Consider the following 17,596-nt stretch of genomic DNA (forward strand, 5'->3'; position numbering starts at 1 on the left):
GCATTCATTACCTTTGGTTTGCTTCTTTTGGTTTAAAATTAAAACTCAGCAGGTAAACGAGAACAAATCCCTTTTCAGAAACTCACCTGGAATTGGGTCCACTTTTAAAGTTGTGGTCTCTGGCATGGTGGTGCCACCTGTCACAAGACGGAGCAGCAGCACAGTTAGACTTTTTCGCAGGTTGATTCTTTTCTCAGACATCATCTACATTCATGCCAGATAGAGCTGATAACTTCATGCCACTTTCCATTCATTTCCTTCAATACACCCTTTCATCGACTATCGTCACCTATGACTGAGACAGTTCCATGCTCCTCATTGGAGACTGCTGGTTAATGGAGAGTACCAGTGGCGGTGCAGGCTCATTGAGTTACTGGGTTAGTGGGAAAGGAGGCCAACAGGACAACGCATATGAGAGCGCTAATGACAGAAAGATGCAGAGCTCTGCTGCAGAGATGCAGAGACAGGTGTGCGTGGATCGGTGTGTCCCCCACGAGTTTCCATGAGGGGTGTGGGAGAACTGGGAAACAGGAAGACTGACGAGGGAGGTGGGAACTAAAGGTGCAACTAATTAGAGCCGTATCTATCATTGCCAGCTCACATGTAGACGCATGCATGCATGCTGGCGATCGTGCACGAGAGATGCCAGATTGGCTACGCTAAGAAAACTCGGTGGCATTGCGTAAATGGCGGAAGGAAGAGGGGAAGCAGAGTCAGAAACAGAGTAAGAGAGGCGGGAGGGCAGCGGGAGGGTGAGGGAGGGGAGTTTGGACGCAGTCTCATGAAGGCGATGTTAGCACCTGTCACATCGTAGTCATCACCTGTGCCGCTGTGGCAGCTCGCCTGGTCGTCGTCACACTCATCAGAAGGGGTGGTGCTCGGGACCGGAGTGGTCGGGGGGAGTGTCGGAGCTGGAAGACAAAGAGTGAGGGGAGATAGCAATCAGCAGTGATTGGATTTCTGAGCCAAACCGGTATTGGTGAGGAGGCTATATGTTGATGAGTCCGACCTTATGCATATCTGACTGGGTCAAAGGAAAGTACTGCGCTTTTAGCAGGAAATAACAAAACATCTGCACGCAACAGTCGTCATGTCTGAAAGTCCTCAGTTTTCATTTTGATCTGCGTCGTTTAACCCAATAAACAATAATAATAATAAAAAAATGCAGTTTCAACATTATCAAAATTTCAGATATGCTTTAAAATAAGATGTGATCACTCTTGACATACAGGTCCCATTTTTCAGCCTGTTTTTGCCCAGTCAGGCTTTTTACATAACTGTAAAACAGCACTATATACTTTTTGTAAAGCAGTTGCATTTACATTGACTGTATAATTGTGCAATTTGATAATTAAAAAATAAATTTGCTGCAAACATGCCAATTTAGAAAAAAAAAATTTTCTTGATAAAACATTTTGGCAGTAGGAAGAGTTTTTTTTCTTTTGGCCATATCAAAATTGATTTATTTTGCAAAACTACAATCGAAACGACAGGAAGTCGGTGGACTGTGATGACGCAGCATATTAGTAAAGACATCGTGTGGACAAAATTATTCATGTATTGAATAATATTGACAAAGTTTTCCACACATTTGTAAAGGAAACAGATGAGATTTTCTGTCACGATGTTGTAGACCAGACCTCCAGGGTATTTGTATGATATATTAGTCTTTGTGGTTAAAAAGAAAGCTAAAAAAAAAAAAAAAAAAAAAAAAAAATCAAATACATGGAAGTACCCCAACCACAACCACATACTAGCTTTCAATGTCAGCTTTTAATTCTTTTTTTTTTCCTTTGGCTGGAGCTTTAGCAATGCTCCTTATATGAAGTTGAAGAGGTGTGGGTGTATAAGTACAGCCTTGACGTTAGCGTATGATGCTTAAGCGGTTGAAACTACAAGATGCAAAAAAAAAAAAAAAGACATCCAAATGGCTACATAGGCAGGGCAACCATGGCCTATCATTACAGCCCTGAATCACTTCGATGTGGGTAAGGCCCAACATCCACTCCACGCTCCGCAGCCGCGAAGCCGTCCTGCGGTGCGAGCGTGCATTTGTAAGTTTTTATACCGTCTGAGTAATGATCGGGCTTCCCCGGAGCAGAGACAGGAAAGAGAGCGAGGAGAGAGGTGGAGCAGGGAAGAGCCGTAGACAGATGGGTTGGGGGGTCGAGAAAGTGTGTGTGTCGGCCTCCGCTCGATGAAATATGAGACTGATCAGCCTCTGTCAGATTCAGGGTGGGAGAGGTCAGGGATGGGGTCAGCGCTGCGTTAGGAAACCCTCTTACAGAAATGAGGACTTAGCCCTCCTGCTGTGGCTCTTACTGGACACACACACGCACTACGCACACGCTTCCAGAGACAGATAGGCACCTGCGTATGTGTGTAATTGTATACGTTGTCCTTTTAACCACAACCTTGGTGAGGTACTTGCGGTTGCTGTGAGTGCATCAGGCTCTATGACTCTGTCTGTTTTTGGCATTAACAGTGAAAACAAGCATTATCGTCTGTCTGAAGCTCCCAATGGGAGTCCATCAGGTTCATGAGAGAACGGACTTCCCTGAAATCCAATATGTAAATCCGCTACCACACCACTAGGCTCTTTCTGTGCAACGCAACCGCACAAAAGTGTTGCTCTTCATTTCTTTAAATTTAGTTTCCAACAAAAAAAACAACAACACTTTTTAAAATAAAATATTCTAAAATAAAAAGTTTGCGAGGACCTGTTAAAAATGTTATTTGGTCAGTAAAAGAGAAGTTTTTACCATTTTTAAGCCAGGTTGTACGTTCATCATCAGGTTACAAACTATACAGATGGACCAGTGAGATGTGAACACCCAGCAGGTCGGCTGCAAACTGCTCCTCGCCTGCAACCTGTTGCAAAATTAATATACATTCTGAAACAATCTCTTTGTTCAATTTCAGGCACCGCATGGATTCGCCGCTTGCGTTATGCTTCGTTTTCAGGCTCATTGTAAGAGGTTTAAAAAAAAAAAAGAAAGTTAGTTGTGAGCGCCGATAAAAGAAAAAACCTTGAAATACCTTCATAAAGTCTAGGGATCAGAACCCTCTCAGCACAAAACCTCAGACCAAGCCTGACGTCGAGAGCAGCTCGGTCATTTCTGCATCTGCTCCCAGAGAGAGACCGCTAATAGATAGAAACAATATGGATCAATTCAAATATACCAAAGTCCTCTGGCTCCTTTGAAAGACCAAAGACGAGGACGGGCTGTGAAGAGGGTGATGGGGGCCAGGCGGCAGCAAACCGAGGAGGCCAGGTGGGCTTTTATTTGATCCCCTCCAGAAGTGGCCAGCCACGAGGGCAGCTTTGATGTAACAGGGAGACGAGACAAACCGTCCCTTGTTGGAATAAACAGCGTGAGCTGGACAGCTGCGTGCCGAACACAGGGAGCCTTTATGCCCATCATTTAACAACCAGGGATGTTGCGAAGAGATGACGCGAAAGCTGCGTCTCGTCATGTTATTAATCTGGTTGACAGATTGCTCACCTCGCCGAGCCCGACACATCGCACGTGAAGAGACGTACCATACTGTAGGCTCCGACTGTGACAACTCTTATCTGGATGTCCCTACTGTACTCACGTCATCGCCACGGAGAGAAAGTAATCGCCGGTTTTCACCTCACCGCTGGGAAAGAAAATTTGATTATGCCGGCTAAACGTGTTTCTGCTGTCAACGGCAAAGATAAAAAGGTTTCACTTTGCCACCAAGAAATCCCGCCGGCCCTCGCGGCAGCCAGCCGAAAGCAGCTGTTTACAGACACCGTGAGGACGATGCAGAACCATAAACTGTTCCCGCTTCAGGTCAGTTAGAGTTTCCAAATATTAGTTGTGTTTTTAGAGGTTTTTTTTTAAAGTTTACATTCATTTTCTTAGTTTTTAGTACACTGCATTTTTGGGGTTTGGGTTTAAGACCCATTCACACCCAAACATTAACTTCTTGTGTTCTTCAATATCTCCACATAATATTTGTTCACCATGTCGCCATCGATTTAGCTATTTCGCATCTTCCTGATGCCTCGATTGATTCTTGTTTTAGTTTCCACAATATCTCGCAAGGGAGCAGTGTGTTACCTTAAAGCACATCCACAGGGAAGGGGTCCATTTAAGTCAAGTTGTTAATTATTAAAGGTTTACAAACCCAATGATCTCTCCGTCTCCAAAGTATCCTCAGTGTGTGTAAACTTCACAATTTGAGGAAATGCTTTCTGCTCCTGTTTACCTTCAATCTCGCAGCCGAGGAGCTCAAGGCGCAGGCCCATCCCAGCAGGAGTGGCCCTCTCTGGGTAAATTCTGATGAAACGGGTCAGCAGGGGCTCCACTGTCCTCAGCTCAGGAGTGTCGTAATTACTGTTACCTTCAAAGATCTGGCACAGAAACAAACGACAAGAAAAGAAAAGAGAACTGTAGGCACAACACGTAACATGCTGCGCATGCACCCGAGCGCGCTCTCTGGGATTCTTAGTGCGGCGTGCTGAACTTTACAGCAATGCGCGTGGGTGGCGAGCGCCGGGTTTGGCGGAAAGTAACAGGAGACTGGCGGGAAATAAAAGGCGATCAGCAGATCTGTGGTCTTGCTGACATCTAAACTGCAGCATACGTGGGTGACACGGAGGGCATGAAAAAACGCAAAAAACACAATAAAAAATAAAACAGCATGACGCAGACCTTTTCGTCAAAAAGCAACTTTCAGCTCCCTGAACTCTGCCTCAGATCTGTTGCAAACAAACAAATAGCTGCTGGAGGGGGAAAAGTGGGAGATGTAGGATTCGGGAGAAAGCAAAGAGGAAGCTGGAGGACTGATGGAAGTGGATTAATGAGGGTGATCACGTGAGAGAGCCTGATGCACTGTAGATGCTTGGGTACCTCTCTGGCGAGGTAAGAGAGGCAGCTAACTAGGACAGTCGGGGGTATGGATCTCTCTTGCTCCCATCATAAATCAACCATCAGCCCATCTGGATGAGATTTATGCCCTGCCAGGGACAATTGTAATTGGGGACGGGGTGTTGCAGCTCCTCTTGAAAAAGTATGTGGCTCTTTATGAGAACATGATGTGTGTGTATGTGTGTGTGCATACATCGTGCGATTAGTGGAGTGCGTGTTCTGTGGACGCAGCAGAGCTGGTAAATAAATCTTTGGTCATTTGCTCAATTAGGAAGTGATTTCTTCTTCCTCTCCAACTAGGTCCTCACTGTCCCCTGACAGACCTGAAGAGTGCGACTCGCACGTAATGCCAAGCGGGGTGTGGGAACTTGGGACTGCGATGTTTATTTGAATGCGATCCAAAGATCGACTCGCCGTGACTGCTTTATTACTCACAGCTGGCAGCTGAGATGCTCTGGCGAAAATGGACCAAATTCATCATAATCAGAAACAATGTACAGATTTATCTGAGATGTTTTCAGAAGCACCTTTCAGAAAGTCAGAAAGCAAACCATCTATTTGAATTTGTTGCCTTGACAGAAATGTGGACTTTTAAAGGAGCGGTGCTAGGTGTTTTCCAGGCACATAGTGCCATATTATTGCACAATCAAGTAACTATGTTAACTTCAGTTGTTAGAAAAAGTCTGTATATATCAAATTTGACTTAAAAATTTTGACTTTGTATGCAACACCTTGAGTGGGGGAGTCATAAGGGAAGTCTGCTTTGCATACTGTGGAGACTTGGAAGCTTGAAAAGGAGGAGCTTCTTTTTGAAGGCGGGGCCAGGTCCACCCAGGCATTTGGCACAGCTGAATGGTTGCCCTGGGAGATGACATCTCCCCACAGAGATGGATGTGGGGATCTCAAAAGAATCAAAGCAACACTCCAGGTATATTTTCAATGTGTGAATAACACCGTAACATGTTGTAAACTCAAAAAGGTTAATTTCACATAATATTGCCACTACTACATGATCATTCTTAAGCGACTTGGTTCTAGTAGATGATTTGTCGAATAAAACTAGGTAGGCTTCCATGGCATTGATGGAGCATTAACACTCTGAGGGTTAAATGTTTGTCACTGATCCACCTGGCCGCTTCGCCAGCCATCCATCATGTTTAATCTCAGATCAGGTTGTAAGGGCAGCAGGTCCAGGTGGGAATATCCTTCTCCCCAATGACTCTGCAGATGATTCTGAAGGATTCCTGCTTGTTCCCAGGCCAGAAGGTTCCTGGCCATGGGAACAAGGCCCCCCCCGCTTCTCTTCTAGGTTGAACATGTCTGGAAAACCTCCAAATGTAGGTTAATTATCTCTAAGGCTGAGCACAGAATGGCTCCCCTTTCAGTCTGTTGCATCTGGAGTCCCACATCTCAGCTATATCAAAACTTATTTTCATTTTGAGTCACATCAAGATTATGAATGTTTTCAAAGAGCCAGATTTGCCAGAATGTACTGATAAAATCCAGTAACAAATTGTTAAAATATGAATAAATACAAAAACTTTTCACATTGATCAAACGCCTGGATTTTGTGATTGTTTTTTGTGATTTTTTTTTTTGTTTTTTGTGCTGAAGTAGAAATATTTGTGGAGAACAGCAATATTTGTGCTGATCCACGACGCTAAATATGACTTTTTGTCCCTGATTGATTCAATGTTATTTAAGATATTTATAACCTACCTTTGGTTTGTTTCCGCTGGTGTCATACACCACCCTCCAGTCGGAGCCGTTGTTGCTGTACCCGAGGCGGAATTTCTTCATGAAGACCTTGTTCTCGCGGTATTTCCCTCCCTGGATGATGAACCCCTTCACCAGCTTCTCTTCGCCCAGATCCACCTGCAGCCACTCGTTGGTGAAGGGCTGCGGCTGGGGCAGCAGCGTCCACCCGGTCCTGCTGGTGAGAAGGCGGGCGTTCTCGGGCACCCAGCTCCGGTCGTTGTGAGAGGACGCTGTGATCTGGTTGTCTGTTATCAGGCCCGACACCATGCCCAGCATGCCGGAGCAGGGGTACTCTGAGAGACGAGAGAGGAACAGGAAAATGTGCTTAACTTTTGTTTTGTTTTTGATGCAAATCAAATGAAAATCCTGCAGAGATGCAACGGATGTACAGAAAGAAGTTCATCTTTAACCAAAGGGGTCGACGTCCGAGATCATCTACAGTCGTAATCTGGGAGGAGGCTCATTCCCCAAACGCTTTGTGACGCTACTATGATCTCTACCTCTGTTCTCTGGCTCTCTATGTGTTGGTAGATCTCGTGCATACTAATTCTTCAGCCTGAAGCGATTGTCTCCAGGCAGCCAATTAAAACCCTCTTCCCGGCTGGTGCTTCCACCTCCCGCATTCTGGGAGCCCTTGTTTTTATTCTTCTCCTTTCTGTCTCTCTGCCCCCTCTCCATAGACTTACATGTACTTACACACGAAAACGCAGTCTCTTTGTGCTGTTTCTGCTGCCACAGCAATCATCTCGCCTTCTGCGGCGCAGCTGTCAACATCTGTGGGATTATATCTTTGAACGTATCGTCCGGTGTCCCAGATTTCCTTCGTTCTTTTGAACTACTTCTCTAATCTTGTCTTCAGCTCTTGATGAATTTTAGCTCTTCGCACCTTTTGCATTTGGTCCCAAAGTCAAACGCATGTCTTCCCAGATTTACGTCACATTTGTTTATTTACACTCGAAGTCGAATGAAGGAGGTTAGGGTTAGGCTTGAAACCTTTTGGTATTCAAGCATTTTGCCGTTCCGCCGCCGCTTCTCCGAATCTTTCATTCAAACCCAAAAAGAACAAATCCGGAGACCTTAAGTAGCTTATTATATCTTCCTTGAAGAAAAGCCAACGCTTGTTGTGTTCATTTTAGAAAAAGTGTACATTTTCAGCTTCGCAGATTCGGGGGGTGGAGGGGAGAACAGAACAAATATTTGCAGGACAAGGCCTCTTTCAGGCAATCTCTGCCTATGTGACATGGTTCTGATGAAAACCCATGAGATAAATTCCTGGACCTGCAAACCAAAAACCAGCAATCGCCAAATACACAGAAACATTTTTCTGGGACTTTTCTCCTGTTTTTCTTTCGTTTTAGGCCAAGATGTGTTGAAAGTGATCAGAGGAGCTGGCCTTTGGCTGTGTGAATCTAAGACACTGCGATTATGAACGCCTTTGAAGTGAGGAGAATCCAAGGGAAAGGTGTGTGTGTGTGTGTGTGTAGAGATAAAAGCAACTGATGCGACTCCCCACCGCCCTGGATCTTCTGAAGCTGTTAATCGAGCTCAGCTGCGATTACAGAGGCAGCGCACACGCCGTGACACGCCCCGGTGGAGCGACTGTTTACATTTGTGTGTATGGGTATAAGAGGAGCAACGATGATGCTGGGCTGCCGGCCACGATCGAGGTTTGGGTGGAGCATCGGCGGTTCATCCGAGCTATTTTCGACGCTGCGGCGTATTTACCAACAACTGGGTGGTGGATCCGTTCATTAATGAGTAGCTGTTTGCATCAGAAGGCACGCGACCGCGGTCATATGCGGCGAAGAGATTTGTGACATTCAACCCACCCTCTCTTGTGATCTCCTGGATCTCTGCTTCGACGCGACCGCTCACACTGAACGCCTTTCCTCTCTGGTCTCTGTTACGTTTTGGTGCACTGCTTTGGCTGTTACTGACTCGACGGAAGCGACGGCGAACTCCGAAAACTCTCCGTAGGGTTGAACGTGGAGGAGGAGAGTCGAGTCACAGGGTTTGTGCAGCCCTGCACAGCCTCGGTTTCCCTCTGCCTGACCATGCTGGGAGCTGGCAGAGTCTTCAGAGAACCAACAGGCACTAACGTCATATTGGAGGCCGTGCGGTGACTTCGATCCTGTGATGTATTTACGCGCGGCGCAGCGCTCTGATTATGTGCCCCGCACACAGGCCTCAGCTGTAAACCCCTGCTGCACCCACAGTGCCATCTGCTCTTATAGGACCGACCACGCATATGTGATGCATAAGGGATTCGTTGCCTAAAAATAGGGAGGAGTACCACAAGGGCCCTTCACAATTTTGGTTCCAAATAATCCCAAATAATTCCATCATGAGCTCTGTTAGCGATAATCAAGGTTTGAAAGAAAATGCTGCGCGCCACCATTGAGCTGAAAGAAAGCTACAAGTTTTTTTTTTTTTAAGGTTGCTTTCACACTAGCCCTGTTTATTGAACTTTGTCGGAAGTGAACTGTGGCGCAGATCGAATGCATACATGGATGCAAGTCCAAAACCAGGTGACCGCAAGGCAATGTGGGTAACCAAAACAAATGAATGTGTCTAGCACCAGAGGGAGAACTGGCTTTTGGCCAGAACCGCTAAAATCTGACCCATTTTACTAAAGAGGAAGTTGCTTCTAACATATACAATAACTTAATTGTATAAATAACTAAGTAACATAAGTCGCCCCCAAAACGTGGGCCACTGGGCTACTGCCTCTGTAAGCCCAAAGTTTATAGTCCTGCTAAAGCCACAGAGCTTCACACTAATTAAAGTCCCACTGCTGTCAATAAACACTCACTAAACCATGAACAGTGTCTGTTAGGCTGCCAGCTAAAGGTTGATTTGTTTTTTTCTTTGTTTTTTTGTTTGTTTGTGAAACTCTATATAAAGCTCAATCTTCCACCCACATTTGTTTCCTTGCATATCAAATTTCAAATATCTGATAACTGTTGCTGACATCATCATAACTATAACAATCAAATCCCTCTGTTATTCTAGCAAGATCAGAAGCAATTGACTTATTTCTGATAAAAACCCCCAAAAACAACAAAACAAAATAATCATCATACACGTTTGCATAAATACAGTGAGAACCTCCTTCTGGCCCAGATCTATTCAAGATGTTGACAGAAAAAAAAAAAGACTAAGTCTTTTCTGCCCTTAATTTAGTCAAGCAGGAATCCGAATTGAATACACATGTTCGTATCCCACAGAGACAAAGATAAATGTGATAAAGCCACACTAAATGGAGCCACCGGCATACACACGCTAATTTAAAACATCAACAAAAGGGCAAGGGGAAGAAAACTGTTGCTAAAAATCAAAGTTATATAAGCAAAAAGAAAGAGAAAAAAACAAAAAAAAAAACAAGCTGTGGCTAAAGAGAAGGCTGAGCGCAGATCATGGGCCCACCCAGATCCATCAGCAGATGCATGCCAGCTGTTTACTCTATTTATACTGAATGAGATTCATCTAAACACAAAGTCATGTTAATAGATAATTCCCATTCCTTTGCCACTATTTGGTATTACGCAGCTGGGGAACTGGACTGGGAATGAATAACAGCTAACTGAGGCAGCAGAGTGAGTTTGGAGTTCTGAAATCACTGCAATGAGTTTTGTATTTCCAGGGATGGAAAGGTGAATCATGGGCAATACAGACGAGCATCAGCTGCAGCCAACCTGATATCTTGCAGCCGTAGACCTCGAAGCGCAGCGCTATGCCCGTTTCCCAGGTAACTGGACGGATGCGGAGGAATCGCGTCAGCGTGGGCTTGGGCAGCTTGGTCTTGGTGACGTCCGTTGGGTTGGTGTTGCCCTGGAAAATCTGTGAAAGGAAATATGGGAGGAAAACTGATTATTGACAGAATACAGTGAAGGAGATGCAGCGAGTGAAAGTAGAGGTCATATTAGCTGCGCTTCCTTCAACAATAAAATTGCACAAATTGAATGGAAACATGCCAATCTTGAAAAAAAATTTGCATTTTTGTGTTAGGATGAGGTGGTTTGTCAGCCATATTGAAATAGTACTTGGCAAAACTGCAGTGGAAACACTTTTCTACATCACGAGTCATGTTATCAAGAGCCGGATGTTACTACTAACAGAAATTCAGAAGAAGATGACAGGAAGTGGTAAGAGAACGACGGTTTGTTTTTGTTCTTTTCAGACAACACACAGCTGGCTCCACCAGAGCTCTCACAACTTCACATGGCATACATAGTTGCTCCAATGTCTCCTCTGACAACTGACAGATGATGAGTGCTAATTTCTTATTTAATGGAAACACAACAATTGCAAAATTGCATTTCATTAACATTAGCAGAATTTCGACAGACACATTTGCAGTGGGAACACAGCCGGTATCAAAGAGCAGCTGCACATTCAAGCTGTTTCACGTGAATCTCAAAATTGTATCAACGATTCCTGAACAGACTGTCATGAGTCGCTGAAATGTCAAGAGGATGGGAGGAGCCCTTGCTTCGCATGTCGCAGTCGAAGCAGGGGGAAATGCTGTGAAACCCGAGGCGGGATGTGTAACAGTGATCAGATCCGATTGGCTCCGGGTGCCCTTTCACCGTCCTCCGCTCCCAGATCGGGTGTGGGGGTTTTTACTGCGCCTGTCTTGTCGAAAGGTCAGAGACGCCGGTGTTCTCCCCTGGGGTCAGATGACTGTTTACTAGCGCTACACGACGAGGCCGGCCACCCAGCCGAACGACCGCCTGCGGTCTGTCACAGTTCATTCTGAGTAATTGAATCTCAAAGGTAGCCGCACGGCCTCCTGACCTCCCTGACTGAGGAGTTACGAGGCGGAAAGGATTCCAGCTGAGCAGAGTGGGATGCACAGATGGAAAGATGGCAGTTTAGCTCATCTAAGATGAACTGAAATGTGGCTGGGGCTGATCCATTAGACCAGGCGGCCTGCTACCAAGTCCCTCATCCGGCATACCCGTCGTCTACATCACTGAGGGACCCGTCTAAAGTCGGCCACTTCCTTAAATGCCGTGTAGCATCTCCTCTCTGCTCGCTAACTGTAAAGTGGCTGTCTTTTCTTTTCCTGAGCTGCGCTAAGATGCCAAACTGCAGGCTCAGCATGTAGCAAATGGTACCCTTCCACACAAAAGCACTTTAGAGGCCGGAAAAACACACGGCGAGCTTTAGGCAGCACCTTTAAGCTGCCACTTTACAAAGGGAACAGTGTACTCTGGAGAGAGGCCGTAAAAGAATCAAGCTTGGGGGAGAAAACGATTGTTCGGATGGCCTATTGAGGCTGGGAATTTTTTTTTTTTTGTACTCATTGGGGTTTTTCTTTTTCTTTTTAAACGCCTTATGGGTGTTGCGTGGCACACAAATGAGGGGACTGTGAGGGGCCCGAATGCGTCTGACCCCTCCGGACACCCACAGCTGAAGATGCCTTCGTCTCCAGATGGACAAAGCGGGGCCTATTTGACGAGTCCGATCAGCGATCAATGGTCAGAGCCAGCAACGCTCCGGTCATGCATGCCACTCGGTTTTATTTCCTTCCTGTTTTTTTTTTCTGTCTTTAGTGTTCGAGATCCTCCTCTGCCAGCTGTTAGACATGACAAGCTATTCTTTCATTCGACCTTCCCACCTATTTGTCACCTCATATTGCATTTCTGCTTTCTTGCATGAGGCAAGCAGATACCTACTGAAGTCGCTTGCCACAATCAATCATCTAAAAACAAAAGTTTTACAAAATATACTTCTGGAAGTCGATATAAAGAAATTGTTTTCCAGTTTTGTATATTTGTTAGGGGTGCATTGTCATCTGTATCGACTGATCTCAGACATTTTTCAACTCGTCATTATCTGTTCAAAAAGTAAACGCGCGCCAATATTCTTTCGAAAGCGACACACCAAGCTCCTCTTGCAGGCACAACAATAAGTTCTGACGTACAAACTCTTTTCTGAGTGATGTTTATCTCTAGTTGCTCTGAAATGTTTCAAGACAAGTCAAAGGAAGTCCAAAAGGTTCCATTAAACCGTTTACTAAAACACGCAGAGATGTGTCAGTTTGATTCATTCAGCCTAAAAGTCAATCCGTTAAGTCACCATGTTAAATAAATTAAGTTTGACAAATTTAATTGGATCAACAGTGACAAATAACTAGATTTTTTTAAAATTAAGTTGGAGCGCCATTCTCTTTTGTAAGCGCACACAAATTGATGGTTTTCTAAGAGTGTTGAGATCTGAGTCGTACCTTCTGTTTGGAGCCTTCTTTCAAGGTGATCCAGTCCTCTCCGTTGGAGCTGACGTCTACTTTGTAGGACTTGACAAAGTATATCTTGTGAGTCTCCTGGGAAATGGCACCCTGTGTCCCGATGGCAGAGATGAAGCGCAAAAAGCCGAGGTCCACCTGCAGAAGGGATGGAGATACCATTAGAAGTCTGGGTTTTTATGACACAGGTAACATGCGATGCTCTGTTCAAATCAGGAGAAAACCTTTTAAGATCCACAGTTGGTATTAATAAACCACAAGCAGGTAAAACCAGAGAATCACCTCTGGCCACAGGCTCATCAACTTCCAGCAGGAATTTAATAAACAGCAATGAAACGACGGGCGCATTAATGAAAAAGACACGGGATGACAACTTAATTTCCTGAGATGGGAGACAAGAAGCTGGTGGATGCGACTAGAGAAAACGTCTGGAATAACATTATCAAAATCGGCCAGGAGGAAAGAAGGATACAGAGTGAATATAAAACGCTGTGCATTTAAAATATGCAGGGAGTGTCTAGAGGGGTGGGGAGAGGGAGCGATTACCGACTGCGGTACATTGCCGGACGGTTGACACATTTTCACATAGAAAAAGCCACATGCAGCGGGGTCAGACGGGGAGCTTGAGTCTATCGCCATGCCGTGACTTTTGTTTGATTTATGCGCACGTGGATTTCGCTCATTTGAGCTTGTTTATTTCCAAGGATCCGCACACGGAGCCTGTTCACGAGGGTGACCACAGCTGCCAGGAAAGAGTGAGCGCAGACACCACTTTAAGTTCTGCTGACATCTGTTTAAGTTGCAGCAACGGGATCCAAATTGGCTTCTGATTATGTAAATGATTATGTAAATGTCTACGATAAGTGGGACCAGAGGTCTGAATGACACAAACGGTGCCTTTAAAAGTGAACTGCTACAAACTGGATCTGAAATGTATTTTATGCGATAAACCAAAGGAAAGTAGAGCATGATTGAGAAGAGAAGTGAATGATGTTGCTTTTATAATCTTAGTAGTATTTTTCTGGGTTATTATGAACAGAGAAGTTCACCGAATGGGTTTTGAGAAGACGTATTGACAAAAGCTCTTTCTGAAATTGATGCAGAGAGTTTGATTATGAGTTTGTTTATTCTACAGCAGCCCACAATGCAATGCACGCCTGGCCACGGAAAAGCGTTTGGGTCAAAGTTGCGACGTACTCTTGGTATTTAGTTGGTTATGTTCAATTGACCAAAGGCCTAAGAGCCTGACTACTGTAAACTGATGTTAGCAGTTGTTCTGCATCTGATTTAAGCTGGATGAAGGACGAGCAAATGTGCAAATGTGTTTATATGCGCAAAGAAAACCCACATAGGCTTGGAGCTGTAATTGCAGGTTTTGATGAAAACCACACTTTTCAGGATCTTATTTGTAAAAAAACAAAAAAGAAAACAATTAAAGGGGCAGCATCATGTCATCTTTTTTGTTTGCTTGTTTTACATTCACAACTTGTTATAATGTTATTCCCTCATCATAAACATACATGGGATGTTGCCATGATTCTTCCACACATGTTGGAGAAATCCTTTAATCTCCAAGGCAACCATTCAGCTGTGCAATAATACCTGGTTGGATCTAGCTCCGCCTTCGAGATGCAGCCCCTCCAATTAGAAAACACCTATATGAGCTACTGAGGGAAACGCAGGTAAAAACTTCGCTAAAGGCGGAGTTTCAGAATGAGCAGAAGTTTCTTAAAGAGACAGAGGCCCAATGTCAAGGGGTCAAATTACATCGGCAATTTGATAATTGGTAAATATGGTATTTTCTTAACAACTGAAGGTAACATAGTTACTTGATTGTGTTTTCAAATGGCACCGGGTGCCTGGAAAACACATAGTGGTGCCCCTTTAAAACCACGTGTCATTTCCTTCCACCGCACATTAACTTTTCATTCGTCGATTGAATAAAATCCTGATAAAAGTACATTGAAATGTGTGATCGTAGTCTGACTAAATGTGAACATGTTCACAGAGTACGGACAGCTTTTACCCCCGCAGAGGCTGCTTCACCCAACGGAACTCAACCCCCAACAAAGACAAAAAAAAAAAAAGAAAAAAGTTTGAGCTGAGCTGAGAAACTTTCAAAGAATCCCAACCCCTCTGAGGCGAAAGCAGCGCAACTAGTTTTAACAAGCGTTAGCAGCACCTCTGACAAGCCGAGCTGACATTAATGAGGAGTAATGGTGTTGCGTGCCGGCGCCACTGTAGCGCAGGAGCGGTGCGGGGAGGCAGGGTGTCGGAGGAGACGGGTTTCCAAGATCACGGCGAGAGACGAGATAGGTCCTTTGATGTCGACCTGAGACGGGAACGGGCCCTGATGGATGGAGACCGGCGGATTACTGAATCGACTCAGAGGAGATCTCCTGTGTTTGCACCCGAGGAAGGGAGACAGCTCAAAGATCCTCGCCGCGAGAGCGTATAGCACGCAGACACGGATTGTGTGCGCACACTTTGGGTAATTAAAGCCAGGGTTATCTGCCGCCACACATCTTAACAGGGATCCAGCATGTTAAAGCCATAATGTCAAGAGTCAGCGCCAAGGCCCCCCCACGCTCCCGTCTGCCGGGCCCATATGCAGCAATCCACCGCACTTAATGATTCCAAGCTAAGAGAGCTGGAAAGGAACACGGGCCCTGCCACAGAACGCTGGTCACTCCGGCCCCCTTTAGGTTTCTTCCAGCGGTAAGAAGACATAAACAGATGGGAGCAATAAATGAGATTCCACCGTACCCGTTCTCTCTGTCTCATTCCAACGATTCAGATGGATGGAGCCGAACACACACACGCACACGCACACACACACGCACACACACAGGCACACACTCAAAAATCAGTCATATACAAACAGAATACTGTTGTTCCTGTCAATTGGCTCAGGGGACATTCACAGTTAAACCCCACTTTTTTTTTTTTTTTTTTTGGACCCACAAATAGAAGTAAAATCAAATCCTGTCGGCCTGAGACGGTTTAATGACGCAGGGGCTGAATTCTTCTCTGTGGGGTAAATGGCTGTTTGTGGCAGAGCTTGATGGGAAAAGCAGCGGATGGCAGCGAGGTTTGGACTGCGGCTTCAGCACTGAAAGGTCTCCATTATCTACATCCACAAAGCCCTCCTGACTTATTTTCTGTTTGGACCGAGAGGCAAAAGCACAATGAGGCAGCTTATGCAAAGCTTTGGGCTTAAGTAAATGATAATAATAAAAATAATAATAATTAAAAAAAAAATGTTAAAAAACCGGGGAGCACAGCTGAAGAGAAGCTTAGAATACCTTCTGTGAAAGTGAGTCATTAGGAAGAGACTGAAATGAGGAGGTAGTAATTGGAAACACTTGGCGCTTGCATTTCAAGCCATATACTTTTCAACAAATTACTTATTTAAGGAGCAGTGTCCTAATACTTCAGTCAATCCCCCCTGTCGTTTACATCTGTATTTCTATGATTAACAGTTCATTTTAGGCATTCTGTTATGCACCAGCACAAAGTAAGACACTAGTCTCTTACATGAAACAGTCGTGTCAAAGTGTTACAAACATGAGCTCCTGTTCCAGTCGCTCCTGGATGATCAGGGACATCATGGACGGACAGGGCAGTGGATGACGGTCAAGCAAACTGGGGACGAATCAGATCGCAGACTCCAGCGTCTTTCTCTGCCCGCCTTTCTCACCAAAGCTTTAAAAAAGAAGTGGCAAAAGCCAGCGAGGTGGATCAGCAGCCTTGTCATCGAGAACATCTTGCTATGAAATGTCTCTGCTGTGAGGATGAGCTGTTGACATGCGATGACAGTCATGTTTGACATCAGCGGTGTCTTCAGTGTCTTCTTGAGACACTTCTTTGAAAATACTTGCATGATCTGAGTTACGGCAACATTTATCTCCCCTTTGGGTTTAAAGTACTTTTGAATTTAATTGGACAGAATACATAAACGTATGTTGGACATTTCCTATCCCAGTCGGTTGAGCTCATCACTGACACCTTAGTAGTCTGGTAAAAATCAGACACTTGTACTATTCTTTGCTTGCCCAATCACTAATGTTTATCTGTGAAATTTGTAATGCGCCACTTGACAATATGAAGCTTACCATAACTTGCCTGCGCTCTAAACAACAATCCTATGAAGACAGAAGTGCCAATTCAAACAAGGCGGCTGTTAGTGCTAATTCAATATTTAGCTAAATAAACGTAGATAACATGGACTGAATGGTTTTGTTTACTTCTTCCACAGCTATTGCTAACACTGCAGGCAGAAAACCGATGCCATCGTTCACAACTCCTTCTGTTAGCTGACAGCCTCCGTAGAAATTCAACTGGAGGAATCCAAGTAAGTGGGAGAAAGTTCAGACTGAGCTGTGAGGAGAAATTAGAATCAAATGGAACTACATATGAAGCTAGTGGCTAGCAATGTTAGCCCCTTATTAGGTTTGATCCACTGGCATTTAAGGAGCTACCCATGACTGGATTTCAATGATCTTGTCCTGCCTGTGCACAATTCACCACAACCCATCAAATGTGAGTAAACGGCGATCAACCCAGTGCATTTCTACCTTAAATCCACTCACCAGCTGGTTGGACAGACATCTCATTGCTTCATCACTCCCTAGAGAAGCCAGAAAGCCAGCTAATCCTTACATATGATGACAGATGCGAAGCTGGG

General features: G+C 44.9%; 1 protein-coding gene across 4 annotated transcripts in view; it reads right to left on the reverse strand.

Moving 5' to 3' along the window:
• Window positions 1-17,596, reverse strand: part of nrp1a (neuropilin 1a) — a 73,539-nt gene that overhangs the window by 6,495 nt on the left and 49,448 nt on the right. For 3 of the 4 annotated variants that reach the window (XM_055037360.1, XM_055037361.1, XM_055037362.1), the window contains 6 exons: window positions 12,892-13,047; window positions 10,355-10,499; window positions 6,621-6,952; window positions 4,240-4,384; window positions 801-911; window positions 87-137 (listed from right to left, as the gene is read on the reverse strand). In XM_055037360.1, coding sequence (XP_054893335.1) covers window positions 87-137; window positions 801-911; window positions 4,240-4,384; window positions 6,621-6,952; window positions 10,355-10,499; window positions 12,892-13,047 — 940 coding nt within the window. The remainder of the gene's footprint in view (window positions 1-86; window positions 138-800; window positions 912-4,239; window positions 4,385-6,620; window positions 6,953-10,354; window positions 10,500-12,891; window positions 13,048-17,596) is intronic. The other variant, XM_055037363.1, reaches the window with a different exon arrangement.

This window comes from Poeciliopsis prolifica, unplaced genomic scaffold (assembly GCF_027474105.1).
Source record: "Poeciliopsis prolifica strain line A6 unplaced genomic scaffold, Auburn_PproV2 SCAFFOLD012, whole genome shotgun sequence".
Classification (NCBI taxonomy): domain Eukaryota; kingdom Metazoa; phylum Chordata; class Actinopteri; order Cyprinodontiformes; family Poeciliidae; genus Poeciliopsis; species Poeciliopsis prolifica.